General features: G+C 45.5%; 1 protein-coding gene across 2 annotated transcripts in view; it reads left to right on the forward strand.

Moving 5' to 3' along the window:
* setbp1 (SET binding protein 1) overlaps positions 1-22856 on the forward strand; it is a 37862-nt gene that overhangs the window by 9878 nt on the left and 5128 nt on the right. For both annotated transcript variants that reach the window (XM_086314162.1, XM_086314163.1), the window contains 4 exons: positions 14406-14827; positions 15055-16995; positions 17117-17324; positions 17442-18510. In XM_086314162.1, the coding sequence (XP_086170288.1) occupies positions 14406-14827; positions 15055-16995; positions 17117-17324; positions 17442-18510 (3640 nt within the window). The remainder of the gene's footprint in view (positions 1-14405; positions 14828-15054; positions 16996-17116; positions 17325-17441; positions 18511-22856) is intronic.

Below are 22856 nucleotides of genomic sequence, written 5' to 3' on the forward strand. Positions count from 1 at the left end.
TGTCATAGTGACACGGGCAGCAAGCTGGTCTCTATTGAGGTTTGAGGTTTGGGGAGGGGAGAGGGGGGTTGTGGAGGATGTGTTGGTGTTGATTCAGATCAGTTTCAACCCTTCATCCCTTGCACTCTGTCCCTCAATCACAACCCCACCATCCCTCTCCCCCTCTCTTTCCCCCTTACATCCTTTCCCTCCATCTAGCCATCACCTGCCACCCCAAGGGTGTAATACAGGCAGGCTCAGTGGAGAGGAACGGGTTAAAGAGAGAGGCCGGGCTGCTTTTTCTGTCTCACTCTTTTTCTGTATGTGTGTGTTGAGGTTAAATACTCTCTTTGTGGTGTACGTGAGGCTGTGAGTCAGGAGGGGGACGGGAGGTGAGGGGGAGCAGATGGACAGCCTCTCTCCTCTCTGTTGTATTGTGTCCACATATATGCTTTCTCCCTCTATTCTTTTAATCAATCTCTCTTTCCACACGTTTCCCCCTCCAGCTTTTCTTTCCCTATGTCTTCCTCTTTCCAAGCACTGTCTTTCATCGTGCTTTTCTCTCTCTTTCACCCTCTGTTGTCTTGTAGCAGATGGCAGCGTGGGGCAGCAGCAGCAGCAGCAGCAACAGAGCAGAAGCCAGAGTGTGAGCAAGAGAGAGGGGTAGAGGGGAAGGGGGTCGTGGAACGAGGAGGAGGAGGAGAAAGGAGGTGGGGGTCAGGCATATGGAGAGCCTGGTTAAGGGGCCTCCTCAGAGGGAGTGTGTATATGCGTGTGGTAGTGTGGTGAATAGAGGAGGGGGAGAGGCAGGATACAATAGAAGCCCATTAAGACAGAGATTTGACTCTAATAGACAGAGAGGGAAAGAGACAGGCAGACAGATAAGAAGGCAAACATGTAGAATGGTGCAAAGAAACAGATGGAAATTGTGTTTTTTAGCCATTCTTTCTTTTGTAGCAGCCTAAGAATCTGCCGTCAGAAAGGCCCCTTCTCCTCTCTTCCCTCTGCTGACTTGTAATAACATTAAAATTTTAGGTTATTCCATGTGGGAAAGCTGTCGTTTTGCAAACCCCAAAAACAGCAGCCTAAAAAGATAAATCCGAGTTATGCAAATTGCATTTTTACACTAGAGACGTGGCAGAATGTCAACAAAGGCTGTGCTTGCAATCCCTTGTATTAGTATTTACCCCTGACCATTTTATATGATTGTCCATATTCACAGTGTAAAATTTAAATACCGCACGGATCCATCGCTGGCATTGATAATTACAGTGCACAGTGCAGTGCATCACATTTTATAGGCTTAAAAGTTATATTCATTTGACTCTACGCCTGTCAATGATGACCAATAATGGCCTGGATTTATTTACCGCTCTCTATAAAATGCTATTTATTATGCAGTGAACATGGCTGCAAAGGCAAGAGAAAAGAGCAGAGTTAGCCTGTCTTAAAGGGAAGGGAAAGGGGAGTTTCATCCACCTATCATCTTCATAGCGAGCATCCATAACCGAGGAAGTCAATGAGGAAGCGTAGTGTGTCAGAGGACAGACCCAAACACACATTAACGGGATATGATGGGCTCCCCTTCTCTGTCTCCAGCTGACATCACACACATGCTGAACGTCCTCTCACACACGGCTCTTTGTCTGGGCGCGCTGTGTGTGTTTGGAAGATGAATGTGTGTGTTTTAATGGATTGGGTCCTGGGTCAACCACTGCATCACTCCTCCAGACACACACTCTTCTCGCGCGCACACACACACACTTAGAAACACACACTGACACACAGTTAGCGGTCCGATGCCTTCACATGGGGGAGCGTGCGCTAGCTAAAATACATCCACTCTTTTACTATCTCTTCTATACACACACACACATACATACAAATCATGTTGAACAGCGATTGCAGTTAGAGAGAGTGTTTTCCTGGTTATCTGTCCAGTTCCCTGGACGTGCCAAATGTGGCTCTTAATCCATTTCACTATCTGTGGGGAGAGATAAGCCAGAGCTTTTCCAGGAGTCCAGACCAGGCCTTGTGTTGTTGTTGTTGTGTGTATATGTGTCTGCGTGTGTGTGTGTGTATTAGTGGGTGCACGCGAAAGCTCGACGGTAAGACACACACTTATCTTGTCTTGACAGCCCCTCTGCTTGGTGGTCCTCCTGGCTATGTGTGTGTACGTTGCTGCTTGGTGGTCTCCCAGCAGTGTTTGGGATTATTATGTGTTAGTCAAGTGCATTCACAAGGAAATTAATGCTGCCACAGTCGCCACGCCAAGTGTGTGCATGCAGTACGTGCACATGCGTGTGTGTGAAATGGTTTGCCTTTTGATGTGAGCTTTTTTATCCCTGGCTGAAATGGCGGTTGGTGACCTGAGGGACTTGATGAGCTCATAAAATAGGAGTGTGTATGGGTGTGTGTGTGTGTGTGTGTGTGTGTGTGCGGGCGTCAGCTTGAGCGGATAGCATCGTGCTTACCCACAGAGAGCACCCCCTGACTGATTTATGAATATGTATGAACATGAAATGATCACCTATAATATGGCCTGACCCACCTGTCATATTGGAGTTTTTTTCTCTGGTGACTGTCACTGTGGTCCAAAGACCCAGGCTTTTATATTCAGTGTGTGTGTGAGTGTGTGTGTGTGTGTGTGTGAGTGAGTGTGTGTGTTTGTGTACGTGTGCCCTCACTGTGCTGTCTTTGAGAGTACGGATCGGGAATGCTTTAAAGGGGCGTTTCCCTGTAGTGGATGGGGGGATGGGACATGTGAATGTGTTTGTGTGCATGTGTGCTCGCATGCTGGGGAGGGGTGAGTGATTTAGCACCGCTGAAACACCAGCTGTCCATCTGTGTCTGACCCCCCATACACACCCCGTGCACACTTGAAACACACACAGACACACACACAGACACGTCTCCTCGCGTCTAAACTCTGATCTGCTCTTCAGTATCTCTCAAATCTGAAGAAAGTCCAGACAAAACACAATCTGTTCATCGGCCTTTCTCCCTCCAAACACAGGCACACTCGTGCTCACATTCATCATAACACAGACTTACATTAATTTCCTTTGGACTACTGTTTGCTTAACCCTAACCCTCAAGCCAAGTCTTCCTACTAAAATTTTATCATTTGCCTTATTATCAGAAGTGAGATGAATCCCCAGAAACTGATTGTCTGTCCCTACAACACACACACACACACACACACACACACACACACACACACACAAGGGCACACACACATCTACACACACACACTAAGGAAGACTGCTCCCTAATAAGCTCTGCGGTAGTGCTGGTGCTGCAGTGTATCCACAATGAATGACTCTGCAAGGTCACTCCTAGTGAGCACATGTAAATGCTACACACAAACATTCACACACACACACACACACACACACACACACACACACACACACACACACACACACACACACACACACACACAAAGGAGCGCTGAAGGCTGGCAGCAGAAGAGATGAACTTTGACCCTGCTGGACATTCAGAAGTCGAGGTGATAGCTGAACTCCACAGTTGTATAAGCCCTAGTGTCTGTGTGTGTTCGTGTGTGTATGCTGTGTGTTTCTGCCTGTGTGTGTGTGCTGTATTGTTTGTTTGTGAGAGTGGGTCAGGGTTGAGACAACTGGAGTCTGGCCTTTGCTTTCTTAGCCTCAGGGCTGGATTTGGTGTCTGTGTACGCGCATGTGTGTGTGTGTTTGTGTTGACCATTTGGTTGGAACTGTAGCTAATTTCTCAATCAGACACACACATACCATCTTCTCAATCTGTCCTAAAGGTCAAGACCTATTCATTCACTATTGTATCCAGTCTCAGTGGGTTGCTTTTCCTCTTAAGTCTGATGCAGGGCAGCAATAATAGGCAGTCTAGCTGAAGGTACATTTTAATAAAGACCTGAGGCAACTACACTTAAAGAAATGCCAATGGGTCACTTAGGCAGCATCTGCCAGTGAACATGAAGGCATTTTGTGTTGCCTTTTTTTTCTGGCAAATATATTTTTATATTTTCCAAAAACAAAACAAACATATCAGGTTCTGTCTTTTAAAGATACAGCTGATAGGCTTCAGCCTTTTTCAAACAGCGTGACATTACCCAACAGAGATGCACGTGAGAACTGTCTGAAGCTACAATTAAACATCAACTTCGATTAATTTAACCTGCTAGCTCTGAATTGCAAAACCTGTGATATTGCAATATTTTATTTTTTTGCATCATGCCTGTCTACATTGGGTAGTGTAGACAGGAAAGCAGGTGAGGGAAGAATGGGAAACTTGGACCTCTGCATTGGCCTTTTGCATATGGCTAATGTAGATGTATGAACTATACCAGTATCAGTGTAACAGATATTTGATTGCACAGGTCATTTACTAGTTAAAAGGTTGGTGGTTGAATCCCCGCCTCACTCAGTCTGCACGTTCACGACCCAGCCCCAAACTGCCCCTTCGATTCTGATGTGTCCGTATAATGAAGCCTAGGTTATACTCTGTTGCAGACATGGAAATGGACATCATTCATCAGTCATTCCTGTTATACTTCTCTAAAATCTGCTGCTTGTGGTGGATTCTTGGTTGGTGCATTATAATGAAAAGTTGGCATGAACAGCTCTACGTGGTCACAAAAAACTGACAGGTGTCTGCACTGACCCTCGCACCTTCTGAAGATGTCATTTACTTTTACCAACTTACCATAATTTGCCACTGGGATCTAAGTGGACCCTAGCGGACTTTTGGACAGCAAGCCCTTAAAGGCATAGCATAAAGTACACTATAAATGTGTGTGTAAATGGCTGTGAAAAAAGTGCTTTGAGTCTTCCATTACAAGAGCTCTTTAAGTGCCAGTATGCTTACCATTTAATAATCTGGTGAATTCACAGCGAGTGACTGGTTATCCTGCCATTTGAATCCTCTAGTAAGGCAGTAATCTCACCTAAACCAGAGTATTTCTAGTAGTGAGAACATGTGCAATGTCTAAACCAATATTTGTGGTTCTCGTGTCTAAAAACCTCATATGGGTCATAAAAAGAACAAAAGTCAAACTTCCTGGAATATCATTCCTGAAATTAAAATAAGGCATAATAAGCATATGTTTACCTCACATTTGCTGTTGTTTGCTGCTGTGGCCAAAATCACTAAGTTTCACAAAGCTGTCATGGTTTTATGCCACTGGGCCATTGTTATTTTTCTCACTCTAGGGGGGCTTCAGCCTAATAGCACAACTTTCACAGACTTCCACTGTTCCATTACCAACTCGTTTTTTATAGCATCAGGATGATCCCTGTAATGTAGATATTGACTGAAAAACCAACGAGAGATCGTGTAATCTCCCTTTACTGATGACTGATCCAGGCTATAATTTTATAAAAAGCATAAAATATTTATTACTGCACTGTTGAATAGTTGTAAACTCAACTGGAAGTTATGACTTGTTTATAAAAACGTAATTGTAATACATCATTTTGACATTGTTTGCCCTTTTTTATTCATTGAGGTCTTCAAAAAGAACAGATTGCAATAAACATCAAGAGCAAACTGTATAGAAAACACACAGGCCTGAATTTGATTTGTGCGACAGCACAGCGGTTGACTGTGACTCACTTGACTGTGGGATGATCTGGAGGGCAGCCATTTTTGATGTCCTCTGCAGGCACGGATGATGTTGAGTCACAGCATCATGTGTTCCCGGTGGCTGCTTTGTTAGTGTGGCTCCATCATGCCTCTGCCTCTGTGGTTAGTCAGTGTGTGTGTGTGTCTGTCTGTGTGAGGAGGAGTGTATGCTGTGGTTTTCAGAGGAGGTCCGACAGGAATAGATGCGGATGTTTGGTGAGAGGAGTGAAGGAGACGGGGAGTCAAAGGAAGAGAAGGGAAGAAGGCGACGAGTATTGACTTTCACTGTGTCTCACTGCAAGTGTGTTTGTCAGTGAAATCTGATGGGGCCCATCAGCTGTCTGGGATGTGCCTGTCAGAAGGTTGGGGGCGTGTGTGTTTCTGAAAAAGAGGTTACAGTGTTCACAACACATAATTCGATAAAAGACATTTTGGCATTTACAAATGTTTTCATCAAATTTAGTGGATTCATCTCTACTTATTTTTTTTTTTACACTGTATTGATGTATTGTATTGCACGGATGGATACGAGAGATTCACCAAGCCGACCTTTTACAGTTGTAATCCTTCCTTTAAGATAGGTACCGATACCAAGCCACAGTGTGATAACAGCATTAAATTATTAAGCTGTTCATCACAGCCTGGAATTTCTTTCTTTTATGCATAAGGCTCAACTTCAACATTAAAAAATTTAATGTAGCAAATACATTTTTTCTGAATTGGTATTTATTAGTATCCGAGATAGGCTCCAGCCCCCACATGACTGAGAATTGGATAAACTGAAGAGGATTCATGGTATTTGAAAGCATATGAAATTAAAAGTAAATAATGTATTTGTGTTAGTCACCCGATAGATCACGCACTAGTTTCGCTTTCAGCTCAGTATGAAAGTCATCAGGCTGCTGCAAACTGCTGTTACATATGGTGATGCTCATGCTTAATTTACGGTACCGCAGTTGTGTCCTTTTGAACAGTTTTCGACCTACGCAAAAACGCTTTTGTGCCATCCTCCAAAAACCCAACACCACGCAACATGCATGCATGAGGCTATGCCGAGCGCTAATTGGCTGCAATAGGCAAGGGAGCGACGAGCAGAAGTGCAAACAAATATCAAAGATTATACATATACAATATATATATAAATATATATATATGTAGACGAACGGTAGAGCTTTCCGTACGACCACAACAGAAGCATGTTTGAGCCCTCAGTCTGAGGGCACCGCCTTTTACTGCTCGTCACACACATTGTGTGTGAAGTGGAGCCTACTGAAGATAGTTAATGTGTAAAAATAACAGGTTATGTTACCGTAACTTTAGCAAAACCTTCCGTACAACAAGTGTTGTATGAAATATGACAGTGAGATCAAGTTTAAAAGAAAGAGGAAGCTCGCTTAACCACAAATCAAAAACTGTTGTAAAGATACAAAAGCTGTCGGTGGAGCTCCAATTAAATACCTCCACCCTGTTACACCTTTGCTTTTAGCTTCCTTCATGCTGCTTTAGTTCTCCTGCTAGCACCTGACGCACTGCTGCTAAAGCTGTAAAGCTAAACTGAATGGATCAGCTGTAGATCGTCACTGACTTCCGATTCAGTGTTTTGAATGCAGATCAGATCGATACACAATCTAAACATCGTAGAAGTGTATCGCTAAAAATTTTCAACCTAGCCCTTCCAATGTTGGCCAGGCTCTAAAACTGTTAATATTCTTCAAGTGTTTGGTTTGAAAAGATTCTGAACTTTATATAAACACATCAATGCGCTACATGTTTCACACTGAACATTCAAAAGCATGGAAGCCAGCTGCTTTTTACAGTCTTTTTCTTTCTGCCCAGTTTTATCTCTTTGCACCAGGATTTGTAAAATAATCATGCTGCACTTCTGCTGTTTATGCTCGTTGTCTCTTAAGTATGGATACAGACATGAATAAATGATATAAATGTGTCTGTCTATCCCTCTGTCTGTGTGTCTGTCCCTTGGGGCAGCTCAGACTAAACAAACAGCTGTGTTTATGAAGCAAAGAAGAGCCACAAGGGTCCTCTGTTTACTGGTCCATTTCAGCACACAGGCATACAAAATGTTCACATGCACGCACTGAAATACACACTCACGAATGCCCCGTGCTCCTCATCTTTTACCTGCCCCGCTCTGTTGCTTATTTGACCCCTGGTGTTTTCTACTCTCTCTCTTTCCCTCTTCCCCCTCTGCTCAGTGCTCGCTCGCTCTCAGACCGAGAGGAATGCCACTTTGTGTGACCTCTCACCCACACCAAGGAGGGGTGCTGCTTTAGATGAGGGAGTGAGGGGGCAGCTGCAGTCATGTGCCTGGGCTTGAAGGGAAATGCACGTACACACTCACACGCACTCACACACACATACACAGAGAGCCAGGTTTCTAGCTAGCTAAAAGACATTAATTCTGGCAGGTTTGTATATGCATACATGTAGTTGTTGTAGATGTGCTGCTCTCCTTCACCCACCTCTTTTTGTGACCATCTGAGAAAGTGTAGGATGCTGCGGTCTGTGTGTGTGTGTGTGCGAACACACGAGTGGAGTGCAGCCTCACACAAAGGCGTTATTGTTGGTGAGAGGGGGCCTGAGGGGAGGCAGGCAGTCTGATTGGTTAAGACTATTGTGTCTCACTTTGCCCATTCTCCCTGTCACTGAGGATGTCATTACGGTGGCTCTCTAACTTGTTCTCCGTCTCCTTCCTTGCCACCCCCACTCCCCCACACCCTTACAAGCCAGAGATCATCTGAGGACTTGAGATATTCACAGAAACATTCAGACCGAGCAATGAAAATGTTCCTTCGCAAACTTCAAAACTTGCCTTGCAGACACCAGAGTCCTTCTACAAGACATATATTTAGTCATCCATTAACAATTGTTTGCAGGCATTTTACATGTGACATGTGGCGTGACACGCTAAGGTGTCCTTACTCCATATGCCATGACAAGCAGAAAAAAACATACATGAAATATACACTAATACATGAGATGCATGGCTAATGTAATGTGCAATGAGTTTTTCATTTGCTTTTCTTTATCAATGTGAGTATGATATTGCAGTGTTATATAGTAATATATGCTGGATGGTAAAGAAGCGAAAAAACCTGCAGGTGATGTGGCTGCATATCGATTCACTAACCAGACAGACAACAATAACTTGCAGTGAATTATTTTTAAGTAGCTAATCAGTGAGTGGGGCTGTTACAGACTGCTGTTTGCCAGAGAGGAAGTGTTTAATCTCAGCGCAGCTTCTGTCTTGAATTACCCATCATTCCACACAGGAAGTCATCCCTAAGGACTTTGAGCAGCTCATTGGAGCTTAATTGTTTCCTGTTGTACAGAAGTGCTATGATTGGGTCATATGGTGCACAGAGTAAAGTGACCAACACAATGCGTTGGTTTTATACTATGTGCAGCAGCACATGTGCCTGTTTTGTTGTATAATTTCCTTACCCTAAAAGATGCGCTGTTCTAACAACTTTCTGTAGTCATGTTGCATCCAAAAAGCATTACACTTGTTCTAATGTTGTACATTTTCTTTGTTTTTAAACTTATGTGCTGAATGACATCTATAGATTGTTTGAACACGTACATACAGGGAACAATTTGTGGATAATTGCCATTTAAAAAAAGTCAAATGTGGTTGTTAAAGCTATTCAAAAACCGGGCACACCAGCGCCCATGCACACCATTAATGCTAATCGCAGGCATTAGATATACACTATATGTAGCATGTAAATGTGTCTGTCATTACTGAGGGGGTGAAAACCTCCAAATGCACCATAATAGCATGCTTCGGTTCAGCCAATCACGGGCTTTGTTCAGATTGAGTCATCTACCTCTGAGCGTGTCTGAAGAGAGTGTGACAAGGAGACTCTTTGGTGTTTCGCTGCTATCTTTAGGAGCACTCCAATCTGAAGGATTACTGCTGTGGACGTAGGAGGAAACATTTTACTTGAGACCTACTGCTGTGCCTTGAATGCGGCTTGTGCTTTACAGCTATCTAAAGGAAGAATACACAATAGATCGAAGGCTTGATCATGCTCAGCAGGAAGGGTACATAAAAAGGCACGTAAGAAAGAAAATACTGCAGAAAAAGTTAGCTCGAGCCCCTTTTTCCTACTGTGGCTGTAGGCTGAACGCATAGTTTTGGAATTGCAGCATTAAGTGGAGAGTGGAAGTTTTTCAATGGAGCCCAGTTTCCAAACTTTCCCACCCAAGTTTCCCAGATGAAGCTTTGTCTGGCACAGATGCCACCAGATCTGAGATAGTAAAGCGCTGGCTGAGCGGGAATATGCTGAGTGAAAACAGACATGCAGACACACAAACACAATTTTAGGCAGTAGGCCTGATCCCAGTGATCCACAAACTGTCCCACCTTGACAACCCCTCCTTTTTCCTCCCATTTCTCCTCCCTCTTTTCTCTCCCCTGCTGTGGGTTGCCTCAGGCGCATGAATGGAAGTCTTTATTCCCGGGAGAACTGGTGGGAAGAACGAGAGAACGAGAAACAAGGATAAGGGGGTTGGCAAGGAGGGAGGGGGGAGGTCTGTGAGAGTGGCCACAAGATCAACACAGTGCCACAGCTCCTCTTTTCTCCTCCATCGCTTTTCCCTCCTTTTCTCTGCGCTCACCCCTCCGCCCCCTCCCTCTTCCAAACCCGCGCCTTTCTATCCCGTTTTAAGTGCTGTGGATACAAAGCCCTGTTAGTATTCATGGTGTTTGTTTGCAGAGGAACTCTGTGTGTGTGTGTGTGTGTGTGTGTGTGTGTGTGTGTGTGTGTGTGTGTGCAGACCTGTCAGAAACACAGATCACAGAGAAGCAGCGCTGTGAATGGAGCTGGGGAGAAGCGGGCGGGGTGGTGGGGTGGTAGTTCCCACAGGAGGAAAATGGTCAGCTCCAAAAAAAGGGAAAAAAGAAGAAGAAGAAAAGGACGATGGGATGGGGGGGGTTAGTGCACAAGGCCACGGGGGCAGAGGGAGACAGTATGGTGTCAAAACCAAGAGAGGCTGCGTGACAAGGTGTTACAGAGAGGAAAGGAGAGGATCATATCAATCATAAGGTTTCGGAGGGGAACCAGTAGCAAACGAGTCTAGGCACCTCTCTTCTTGTTTTTCTGCTGGTCCTCTTCTTCCCTCCCTTTCTGCTGCTCTCATTCTTTTAGTTGCACCCCATTCCTTCCTCCCACTCTCTCCCTTCTCTCTCTCTCTCTCTGCCTCTCTCTCACTCTCTTTTTCTCTTTGTGTGTCTGTCTGGACAGCTGCCCAGTTCCATACACAGGGAAAAATGAAACACTCTAACCGCTGGGCGTGCAGCCAAATAAAAGGCTGCGAAAAACTATTTGAAGGGCAGCGTGTTTGTGTGCGCCTGTGTGTGTGTGTGTGTGTGTGTGTGTGTGTGTGTGTGTGTGTGTGTGTGTGTCTGTGTGCGCGTGCAAGGAGGTTGTGTATATGTTTGCCCCTGTATATGTGTGTGTTTATATGCGGGTCTGGTTGTGAGATTTGGGTGTGCCTGTTTAGGGTGTTCTTTCCCAGTATAATGGTGCAGCCAGGGTGCTATGTGCATGTGTGTGTGTGTGTCAGGGAGCGGGAGCAGTTCCTGAATTTCAGTTTGTTGGTGGAGAAATGAAAGGTTGCAGGAGAGGAAAAGGACAGCAGGGACCGTCATAACCCTCCCCTCACATCAAACTGGAGGATAGAAGAACACTGTGTTTTACATCCAGATTGTCATTTAAAACAGGCTGCTCAGCGTGATACATTTATACACACACACACACACACACACACACACACACACACACACTTATTTGTCAGTAAATATATGCTGACTCATTTGCAAAGTGCCTTTCAGTTGGGTGATTGCAGCACTTAGTCACATATTATCCATGACCTCCTCCTCCTGTGCTCTGACCTTATCTGATGGTTACGTCACCACCGGAAAGGAATGTACAGCTCCATATCTGCCTGCACTCAGGTGTTGGACAGCCAGCATTAAATCCATGTTGCTGCGGTGCTGATCCAGAGAAAGACATCTTAGAAAAAAGGCAGTTGACTCAGCCGTGTTGTAAACACAGCCCCAAGAGCTCCAAGGGCCCCGGGGGGAAGAAGAGTGCGTCGGATGGGTTGAGAAGCAAAGATGCTTTGGTTCGGCCCTGAGCTGGTGTTTATCGTTATGTGATCAGTAGGGGTCTTGTAGAAAGATGGCCTGTGTGGAAAAAGGTTGAAGCTTCACAGTTCTTTTTCGCTTGTGAGCTGCACACGGGTCAGAGTCCAGCGCTTATGCTCATTTCCCGACCGCTGCCCCCTGCTGCAGGTCAGCAGTAGCACAGGGAGATAATGGCTTATTCACAGAGTGCACCACAAGAGCAGGCAGTGTATAAAACAAACATTAGAAAAAAACTCATCTGAATCAATTTGCTTGCTTATGCAGGCTCTGGAGACCTATGAGTAACAAGTTTTTAGTGAATGGTATTGACCACCAGTGTGGTGATGAAAGGGCAATACAAAGCATGCAAGTGCAAATTTGGAGTTCTTTATGAAATGTAAATCAAAATGTGAATAAGTGAATGGTTAAGTGAGTAAGCTGACCCTGTCAGGAAAAGACAAAGAAGGAAAGTTTCACTGTGCTCACAGCAACAACAACAACAACTATGGGAGTGCCTCAGTTTGTATGGCAACTATTTGTATTTGCTTGCTGGAATATCAGACATTGCGTGTTTTTTCCCTGGAAATGCTTTGTCGAGTATAAGAGGCATAGAGGAGGGGAGACGGAGGAGAGTGGTAGAAGGGAGGAAACTAAGAACAAAAAGCTGAACTGGTGCCAGCAACCCAGCTTCAACCGGAAAAAAGTAGGAGGAGGGGGCTTTCTATTTCTTAATTTTTTTTCTTCTCTTTTGCTCTCCTGTCTCTTGTAGGAAAGGTGTCCCTCTCTTTATTATCTCTCTGTGGTTGTGTGTGTGTGTGTGTGTGTGTGTGTGTGTGTGTGTGTGTGTGTGTGTGTGTGTGTGTGTATACACATTTGGTCCCCACTGACCACATACACATTTGTGTAGATTTTCTCTGTGTGCGTAGTGTATGTCTGCCGGTCGCACTCTTAACCGCCCCCATCGCCCTGCTGTCTGTTTTTTTACCTGTGCCCTCCTTTAACCTGAAACAGCAGGTATTCTAGGACAGGTTAAATGAGAAAGCAAGTGTGTATCAGGTGTCTGTCATCTTACCCCTCTGTGGACTCACAGCGCCTCTTCTCCAGTGTCAATGTGTATACACACACACACACACATATACTTCACAACTGAAAGGATACCATGGCAGTACGTTCAGGAGATAAATTTGAGGGTGCATTTACATACCTGCATTTGCTGGCTTCGTTAATCATTTACAGCGCTCAGCATTTGCGCACGTGCCCAGTATGTGTTTTCACCCATGTGTTGTGAGTGTTGTGCCTCTCAGCATTTTTGTGTGTGTGTGTGTGTGTGTGTTTTTGTGCTTGTGAATTCGTGCAGACTGCTTCTGGCCAATAAACAGCTTCTGCAACAAGTGTGGAAACATAATGAGTGTCACTACTTGACTACCGACAGCAGTCGGGAGAGCAGAGAGAGTGATAGGGAAGCAACAGAGGAGATGAAGGCTGAACTGGATGTTAGCAGGGAAGGGAAATATATGGCACTCTTGACCTCGCAAATATGTACGCTGTCATAAAAGTGCACGATAGATTTTATTGTTGTGCGTCTGTGTGGCTGTGTATATTTATCTGTGAAGAGGAGATATCTTATCAACTGACAAGGAGCTGCTCCATCTAGACCAGATTAGCGTTTTCAAACGTGTGTAGCCGGGATTTTGAGTCTTTGAAATGTGTGCATCTACTGTATACAAGCGTGAGTGTGTGCGTGTGCACTTGCACGCCCCTGTGTACATGCTGAGAGGCAGGCCTGTGGTTAGGTTACATCTCCCTGCAGCGCAGCAGAACAGTGTCTCGTTGCGTCATACTGAGTCTGTTAATAACAGGCTAAACCACAAAGGCCATCCGCTGCTCTATTTCTCATCTTCCAGCAGTACACTGATTATGCAGCAGTGATACATTAAGCAGAGTTATGTGGGGGCAATACAGTATATTAAGGTTTAGTATTTTCTCCTTTAAGTGGACAAGTCTAACCGAGCAGAGGCTTACTTCAGATTTGTGGCGTTTCAGTGAAAGAAAATGTATATAAATTATATCTTACTTCCGGGACATATGTTGTGCACGGCGCCTTCTTGACAGCATGACACTGCAGTTATAGTTGAGAAAAGCGTATGAGAGCTGTCACAAACATAAATATGATCTGCAGTAAATAATGATGGATCTAGTGCAGGGACGCAGCTTCGCTATGCTACTGTGTTTAGTACTCAGACACCCCCAACTTGATTCCCTTAGCTCTCACAGCATGTAACATCCTTGCCACAGGAATTTAATTACTCTGTAAACAAGCCTTTTGTTCTGTTGCACACTGTTTTCTCATGCACGCGAGACGCATGAAAATCTTCAGATCTACTGCAAAAGCTGTCATATTAGAGAAAATCAGAGATGTGATAAGTGCTGACAAAAAAACGATAATATATGCTGAACTGGTTGCTGTGCTATGCACATGTTATATCTGTGGAGATAGGCCAATGTTAAGAAGACATGAAATATAGCAGTCATAGTTTTACGATCACATTATCACTATCATATCATTTGTCTATCCCTGCAGCTATATAAGGCTGTCTCATGATTGCAGTTTAAATGTAGTCACCAGTCTTTGTGTCTCTTTTTGTGTCATCCCCAGACATATGAGCGCCAGTTCAGAATGCCAGAGCAGAGAGAGGGAGGCCTGCTGCAACTACTGGGAGATAATCCTTCTCTCAAACACCAGCTTCGCAGCTCCCTCCATCCTGCACACGCACTCTCGCACACACAGCAAACGCAGCACTCCCCCACTCAGAAATTTCAACACACTCACGCACCCCAGCACCAAATCGGTACAGACTGGATCCCGTCTGCAGCACCTTCTGCGTCTCCAGCCCATCCTGCGGATTCTGAGGCAGCCAGAGACTTGGCAGCAGACAGCAGAGGCTCGTTGCTAGATCCGAGCCAAGCTTTCTCACGAACGGCGACGCAAAGTCCCTCACCTCAGCGGTCTCTGACTCCAGATCTGCAGCTGCCAGTGGTCACAGATGCCAGTATTCTCAACTTGACCTCTCTCAGCAGGTATATTTTAATTTCCTTGTGATGCATGATATCATGAACTGTGCACTGTGAATGGAATGTGAAAGTTAGAGTAGTGAAATTTAAAAGGAAGACGTTTTAATTAACTTGACACGGTGATTCAAATTAGGCAGTAAGTATTCTGCGCAGTGTTGGTGAAATACAAAACTATCCATTCTCTTCATTTTATCGCACTCATCCTAATTATTTCTCTGTGTAAATCTCTCCAGGGGGAAGGGTCTGCAAGAGGTCAGTGAGCAGCTCTTTGGGAACATTAAGAGGAAGTACGGCAGGAAGGACTCCCAGAGGATGCTCTGTAATCCCCACAGTGCTGATTCACATTGGGGACAGCCAGAGAAAGGATCAGAGAGCCCAAATAATTCAGAGGAGAGGCAGAAGTACAGGCAAGAGGAGACAGCTGAGCGGTTCCATGAAGAAAGAGAGGAAAGGAGAAAAGAGGAACGAGAGCGAGCAATTGCTGGGAGGAAAGGAGACGAAGAAGACAGAGGGATGCCCATGCTGGCAGAGGAAGCGAAAGGAAGAAAGAGGCGGAGAAGGCCTTCTTTTGACGATTCGTTTTCTGTAGAGGAGCAATCTCAGCAGCGGACTCTGGACTCTGATGCAACAGAGAAGCAGCAGCCTGGGCCTTTAGAAGCCAGAGGAGCACATAAGATAGAAACTCACAAAAATGATTCTCGATTCATGAGTCAAGCTGATATCAGCGCAGAAAGGCTGGATAAAGCAGAAAGAGGAGATAAAGTTGACAAAAGAGAAAAGGGAGAGAGAGTGGACAGGGTGGAAATGGGAGAGACAGTTACAAATGGGGCTGACCAAGAGTCACATCTGAGCGCAAACAGGATGAAAAAGAACCCCTTGGGTCGTCCTAAGATCAGCGCGGACACCCTTAAACCCAGAGATCCAGCTCACAATCACATCAGCAAACCCAGTCTCAGCTTGAACCCTAGATTCCCCTGCCCAAACCCCAGCCCCAGCCCCCGGAGTAACATCAGCCCTATCCCCAGCCCCAGACCCAGGGCAAACATCAGCCCCAGTCCAAGCCCCAGATCAAGAGCCGATATGAGTCCGAGCCCAAGTCACAGCACCAGCTCTACGGCCAGTTCCAGACCGACCAAGGCCAACGACAGGTGGTCCTACCTGAAATCAAAAAGCCATGCCAGCATTACATCACCGCAGAGAGAAACCTTGGGTAGCCTCGCAACCTTAGCTGACCCGCCCTCTGCTTTCCCCATTACCCCTTCCAGCCCGCTCTACACCAACACTGACAGCCTGACAGTCCACACTCCCATTAAGAGGAAACGAGGACGCCCCAAGAAACAGCCACTCCTAACTGTGGAGACCATTCACGAGGCCACTTCCACCTCACCTCCAAGCCCATTGGCCCAGGAAACCACTGCAGGGCTAAATCGTAGGAGGAAGACGCACACACTGAACACTTTAGTGCAAATGGCTTCCACGATGACCAATGCCAACAGTCTCAAACTAAAGCGTGGAAGGGGGCAATCCAGGCCAGTGAATAAGACGAAGCTTGGGAAAATGCAGAGCATTCTGAATGAAATCCTTTCAGGATCAAGTCAAAATGGCACTCTGGCTCTGAAGTCATCTTCTGCTCCTGTTACCTCAGCTATGAGTGCCATGGCATCCACCATTGAAGCTCGACTGGGAAAACAGATAAATGTGAGCAAAAGAGGAACCATCTACATTGGTAAGAAGAGAGGGCGGAAACCTCGAGCAGAAACTCAAGGCTCCACTCCTCCCAAAACCACTCGGGACAAGCCAGCATTGTCTGTCTCCACATCGAGTCTCTACGAATGCCCCGCAGTGCCTTCCTCCACCTCATCTCCCAGCTCTAGTGCTCCGTCTATAAGAGCCAGTCACTCTGATGCTGCTATGCCCAGTTTGCAGCCCATTTCAGCCTTGCCCTCTAAACCAGCAGGCAGGAGCTTTCTCACTGGGGGATGGAAATTGTCTCCTCCTCGACTTCTGGCTAATTCACCATCCCACCTGTCAGAGGGGGCGTCAGTGAAGGAGGTAACTCTGTCCCCCATCAGCGAGTCCCACAGTGAGGAGACTATTCCCAGTGACAGTGGGATTGGGACGGACAACAACAGTACCTCAGATCAAACTGAGAAGGGTCATGCCTCTCGACGAAGGTGCAGTAGACTGCTGTTATACTCCTTTACTTGCTTTATAGGCATTTTGTTCTGTATGTAATAGATTGGCACGCATTCATTTACCTGCTGTTTTAATGTGATTTATGTTGTGTTTATACAGGTACTCATTTGATCTGTGTGGGTTTGAGGCTGCGGAGGCAGCAGCTTTGGAAGCATCCAACAGAGGTGGCAGAACACGCTGCGAGCGCCAAGTAACGGCTGTCGATAACTTTCTGTCGCAGCAGGAGAAGAAGCAAAAGCATCATCGGCGGAAGAGGAAGTGCCTACAGAGTCGGGATCATCTTCATTTTCTCTCTGAACTGGACGAGGTTAGAAACACTGTAACAAATCCTGCGTGTGAGCCTTTAACAACCGCTCTAATGTACAAGCGTGCACTAAAGGGTGTTTGTTTTTCTAAATGTTTCCTCTTTCCTTCCTCCCTGTAGGTCGTGTTAAAGCTCCAGCAGTTACGAGTGTCTCACAGACGATTCACCTGCTACCCCCAGCATCCCTATCCTTCCATTTTCCGCCTCAACTTCCACCATTACTACCCTATTACCTACGACTCGTACCCTTGTGACTCCAGTTCATACCTCCGCAGGAGTGCTGATCTGAAGGCTAAGAGGAGACGCGGTCGTCCAGCCAAAGCCAGCGAGCCAATCACATCAAAGCTGCCTTTTGTTCAAGGATATGGTTATCCGCTGGCAGGGGGAAATTACTATGCAGCACCGTATGCGATGCCTTACGCTCCTCCTCTGAGTCTGGGCTACTTTCCCCCTACTCCCCCATTTTATCTGCCCCATCACTCGCTAGGACCGGCGCCCCCATCTCCCTTCATGAGACCTGCTGTGCCCCCTCCCAAGGCTTTCCACTCCAGCGGACACTCAAAAATCCAGCCTGGTGCCAAGCTTTGCACCACTAGTGGTCCACTTCAGGGGCCATCTGTAAGGGGAGAGGGTTTGGGATCCCTGGGCAGCAGCAGCGCAGGTGGTCTTGCAGGGGTTCGTCTCCACAAGAGGAAGCACAAGCATAAACATAAGCACAAGGATGAACCTCTTCTTTCACCACGAGACCGGCAGGACCTGGGAGGGCTTTTCAGCGGAGCTAAGACCAATGCACGCCTCAGCATGCTGAGTGAGAGGAGAGACTTGGCCAGTCAGGGTCCTTCAAAGCTTCTGGACAAGCAGAGGAGCAATGGCAGAGGCTCTTCAAACCTGGGATCCAGCTTAGGGATTTTTGAGTCTGACCAGCTGTCATCACACTCTCTTGCTGACAGTCAGTTCCATTCCCTTCAGACTGGGCAGCCTAAAAAGAGCTTCATGGGCAGCTATAGTAGCCAGTCGCAGCGGTCAGAGTCAGCGTCTGACCTATTTTCGGGGTCACAAGAGGACGAGTGCGGCGGAAGGAACAGGCGGACGAGGCTCACTGTGTTTGGAGATCAGGGCTTAATGTCATTCCAAACGACGAGGCAGGAGCCAGAACAGATGAACAAGTGTCCCAGTCCCTCCCTCACTGGTAAGAGAATACGCTATATTTATGAGAAAGCGCACTGCATTGCATGTTGGACTTATAATAAAAACAGCAGCAGTTGTTTTCTGTTCACTGGGACAGCATGATAAAGCACATTGCTTTCTTTAATGAAGTGTTGGAGGTTTGAGGTTTGCCTAAAACGCAGTAACTCCTGTTGTTTGCTTGTCTTTGCTTATCCAAGCCGTTCATTCATGGCTATACACAGGCTCACCCAGTGTTCCAAATCTGAGCTGTAAATATCATTCACTGTACGGGGCCTACAGAACCATAATGTGACTCCCCTAAAAGTAGCATCCAGGAGCTGCATTTTCCAGTCTAAACTACAAATGTGCTCACCCTGTTAAATATCTGCACACCCGCTATAACATCAACACGGCCACCACTTTGAAGCAAATGGTTATGTTAATGTATTTGACTGCTCTGCATGACTGATGTTCATTTACAATTAATATACTGGAGATTAGCATATAATTGCACAGTTAGAGCTCCGGTTCCCATTGTGCTTGTAGAGGGGGGATAATGTTTAGCTGAAGTATGTTTTATGTTAAGTTACATGTGCACAGATTTGCGTTTTGGATTGGTGGTGAGAGAGATATGTCCTTTACAAAATAACAGCAACGTTGTTGTGTCCATTATCTTAAATGTGGTGCACATGTTCTGTTACGTGTTTATGTGAACAGACAGCGGTGCGTCCAAGTAATGTCCAAAATGTATGAACAGCTGTTTGCACTTGTTCCTTAGTGATTTCCCAAAGTTTATATGCGCTATATAATGCGCGAGGGAGTGAAGAGTCCAGACACAGGCTGACTTTACCTCTAAATAAACCCATGAATGGATCACATGTGGAAAGCTTATGATCTGAAGCATCGGCAGCGTGTAAGCAGCTGACATTACCAGCAGTGGACCTTATTACATCACATCACTACTTATATAAAACAACAAGGTTCCTATCTGTTAGACAGAAGTAGGAGGCCGGAATTTATTAATGAAAGAAAAACCATACGAATGATATTTGATACATGATACTATGCTAGCCCGTGGAACTGGAAGAAAGAGACACATACATGCTTTTACTAATCACTTATATGTGATCAGAACTGTTAATGTAGCCAAATGAGAGCATGTTTGCCAAAAAAAAAAAGGTTATACACTAATATTAAACTCTGTTCCTGAGTGTTAATTGACTTCAGTTATTTGCTGGATTATCACATTTAGTCAGTTAACTGGGTTTTCCCATTTTAAATGTAGATTTAGTAATGCATGTCAAGGTGATTCCTATTATAAATATGCTTATGCACATCATTATCGGGGCTTAAAGCAGACAAAGAGACTGGGTAGCACCGAATTCTCACCACCCAATGAATGTGTATTTTGGTACATTCTGTATTCTGCTGTCTTTGAGCACATCTGGCTGGGGATAAAGAGAACGTAATGCATGGATGGAGACGACTATAATTCACCAATCGCTCCTACCTCCCCACCCTGCCTCCCTTCCCTCTCTCCTGCCAATGCTTTTGCCAGAGATATATTATTCACACAGTATGATTTATTTTCTACAGACACGCCGTAAAAGGCCCTTGCCTGTGTTAAAAGAGCTGGCTGGTAGCCAGGGGTTTAATGACTGGGGCCTAGTCCAGTGGCGGGGAGGAGAAGCCAGGGGCTCAGTTAGAATACACCCCCCCGCCCCAGGGGATCCAGGACGGATGACTCATATACACCCCCCCCCCTCCCCCCATAATGACTCCTCCTCCCCCAACCCATCCATATTATCCCTCTAGTGTTGTTATACCTCTTCTACCCTCTGTGTCCTTCCCTTCCCTTTTGCTGCTTCTGCAGTTCTTGCCCTTGCTTTCCCCCTCTGCCTCTCTCCCGTGGTTCCCACATCCACACGCAGATTTCCCCTTGTTCCTCTGCCTCATCTCTCTCTCCATCTCCCCCTTCTAGCTCTCTTCTTCTTCCCTTTCACTTTTTGCTTTTTCCCTTGTCTCCCCTCCCCCTCATTTTCCCATTACTCTCTTTACTCACCCCCCCCACCCCCCCACCCCACACACACACACACACTCCTCCTCTAGCATGACTTACTGCTTCACTTCACAGCTTTAGTCCAATTAAAACACAGACGCATGTGCATGAGAATGCTCGCTGCACATGCAGGCGCAGGCCCCCGCATACACACAGATATACGGGTCCCCATCCAGATGTAAAATTCATACTATTATCTGAGCGTGCAACAATGAGTTTGTCGGTCATGGACAAATCATTAAGCACACGCGTGTCTCTGCGTGTGTTGTGCGTTTGCTTCTTAAGCAGACCTCGCTGAATCAGTTGTAACTTTCTTACATGAATGTCTGAATGAAAGTCTTTAATGAATAATTCGGAATAATTTTTTGTGGCAAGTCAAGCCAAGTTGTATTTATTTTGCCCAGTATAACAAATCACAGATTTTCCTCAAGGGGCTTTGCAGTCTGCACAGCATATGACACACTTATCTGGACTGATCCCCGGTCCAGATAAGATAGGACATTTGATAGATGCTCTGTGTATGCCATAAAACAACATAGTAAATTACCAGTGTAAACAGACAGGATGACAGAAATAATAGATAATAGAGAAGCGTAGATTTGGGAGGACATCAAGCAGCTTTCGGTTAGGGGGTCGAGAGTGCAAGAGGAGAAGACGAGGATATAGATTAAGATCCAAAACATCTGGAAAGAGGCACCCACTGCCAGGATAGAGAAGTGACTGGACCTGTGGTAGTCCGGCAAGTCACGCAGCTTGTTTAAACACATGCACAGACCTTCATCCAGAAAAAAAAAATTACACTAAATGACATACATCAAGGATTATTTTAATCTGTCTCCGAAAAGTGCTCTCAGCTACAGCACAGGCAGTGGATAAGTGAGCATAGCTGTGACTTCTTATTTCACAGAGAAACAGGTTCTCGGTACTATACTGCCTCTCACACTGCTGAAGGTCACTGGTTTTATGTTCCGTGTATGGAGCTCATAAATTTCTGCTACTTTGTAGTGTGTGTGTGTGTGAACTGAGCATGTGCTCACTTCTGCTGCAGCTCATAAACCACTGCTACTTAGTGCTTTGTGCATTAACTAATTTCACTGTCAGGCCCGAATTTTTGACCAACAACAGCGTGATATTCTTCTGCGGTTTGTATGGGAGGTAGTTAGGCGGCTTTTTATCTTTCCCTTACTCTTAATTCATTAGCAAACAGCTCTGTGCGGTGCTTTTCAAATTTTCATCCCCATCATTACCATTTGGTCTCTTTAAGATGAAAAAAATATTGTATTCTGCTAGTTGTGGCAGTTCACTGACGTTGTGCAAATCTTTAAAAAAATCTATTAAATATTAAATGCTTCCCCCTTATGTTTTATGAAAGAGACATATTCTAAATGTCTTGAGCATCATTTTTCACACATTTTCCTGTAACACAGCCAACAATATTTAAAGTATAAAACTGAAAAAGCATCTTTGATTTAATGTACTCATCAAATGTTAGAGCACTGAAGAAACCTGCTACACCATATCAGCAGGAGTCTGCGGGAAAGGAAGAAAGGCTAGAGCGCAGGAATCCAGCAATAGGAGTAAAAAGCTCAAGGAAAAGAGACGAAGCATGTTGCGTGCACACTGCTTGGGGACTGGTGGTTGATTGTGCTTTTCCTCCATTTTGGCTGTGGCTCAGTCCGAGCCCCGGGAACAGTGCCCAGACAGGGAGGAGGGGGAAGCGAAGAAATGGGACATAGATGGGAAACAAAAAGAATGACAGAGACAGACTAAGATCAGGAAGCGGTCTCTGAAATAAAGATGGAAATGAAATGGTGCAGTGTTACCAGTTTAATTGAAAATTAGAGAGTAGCACATTGCCGCCCATGAAGAGACGAGTGGAAGAGAGAATGTGAGTGACGGGGAAAGAGTAAGGATAGAGCAATGTGTAAAGGGCATACTGCCCAGTTCACCAGTGTGACGGAAACAATATGGCTCCAGTTTCTTCTGCTCAGCCATTCTGAACTGCTGAATTCATTTTTTGTGCATGTGTATGTATGCATCTGTGTGTTTTTGTATCTGTGTCTGTATGCGCATGTGCATGTGGACAAGAGTGCCGATATGTGTGTTTGTGTTGCTGTGTGTGTTTAGCTTTTTGGCAGTCTGTGCTCCAGATGCACAGGGTTGTTATTGTGTAGCGACATATTAAATGGTTGAAGGAGACATTTCCTGCTAGCAGAATAGGATCTCCTCCTCTCCCCTCTTCTCTCTGCTCTCTAGTAGACAATTACAGGATAGGATCTGCTCTCCTGGCTCAGCTGGGATTTGAAAAG

The sequence above is a fragment of the Aulonocara sp. 'chitande type north' Nkhata Bay genome, linkage group LG12 (genome assembly GCF_057382095.1).
Source record: "Aulonocara sp. 'chitande type north' Nkhata Bay isolate Kocher_YH1m ecotype deep benthic linkage group LG12, A_spYH_male_GT1.1, whole genome shotgun sequence".
NCBI lineage: Eukaryota > Metazoa > Chordata > Actinopteri > Cichliformes > Cichlidae > Aulonocara > Aulonocara sp. 'chitande type north' Nkhata Bay.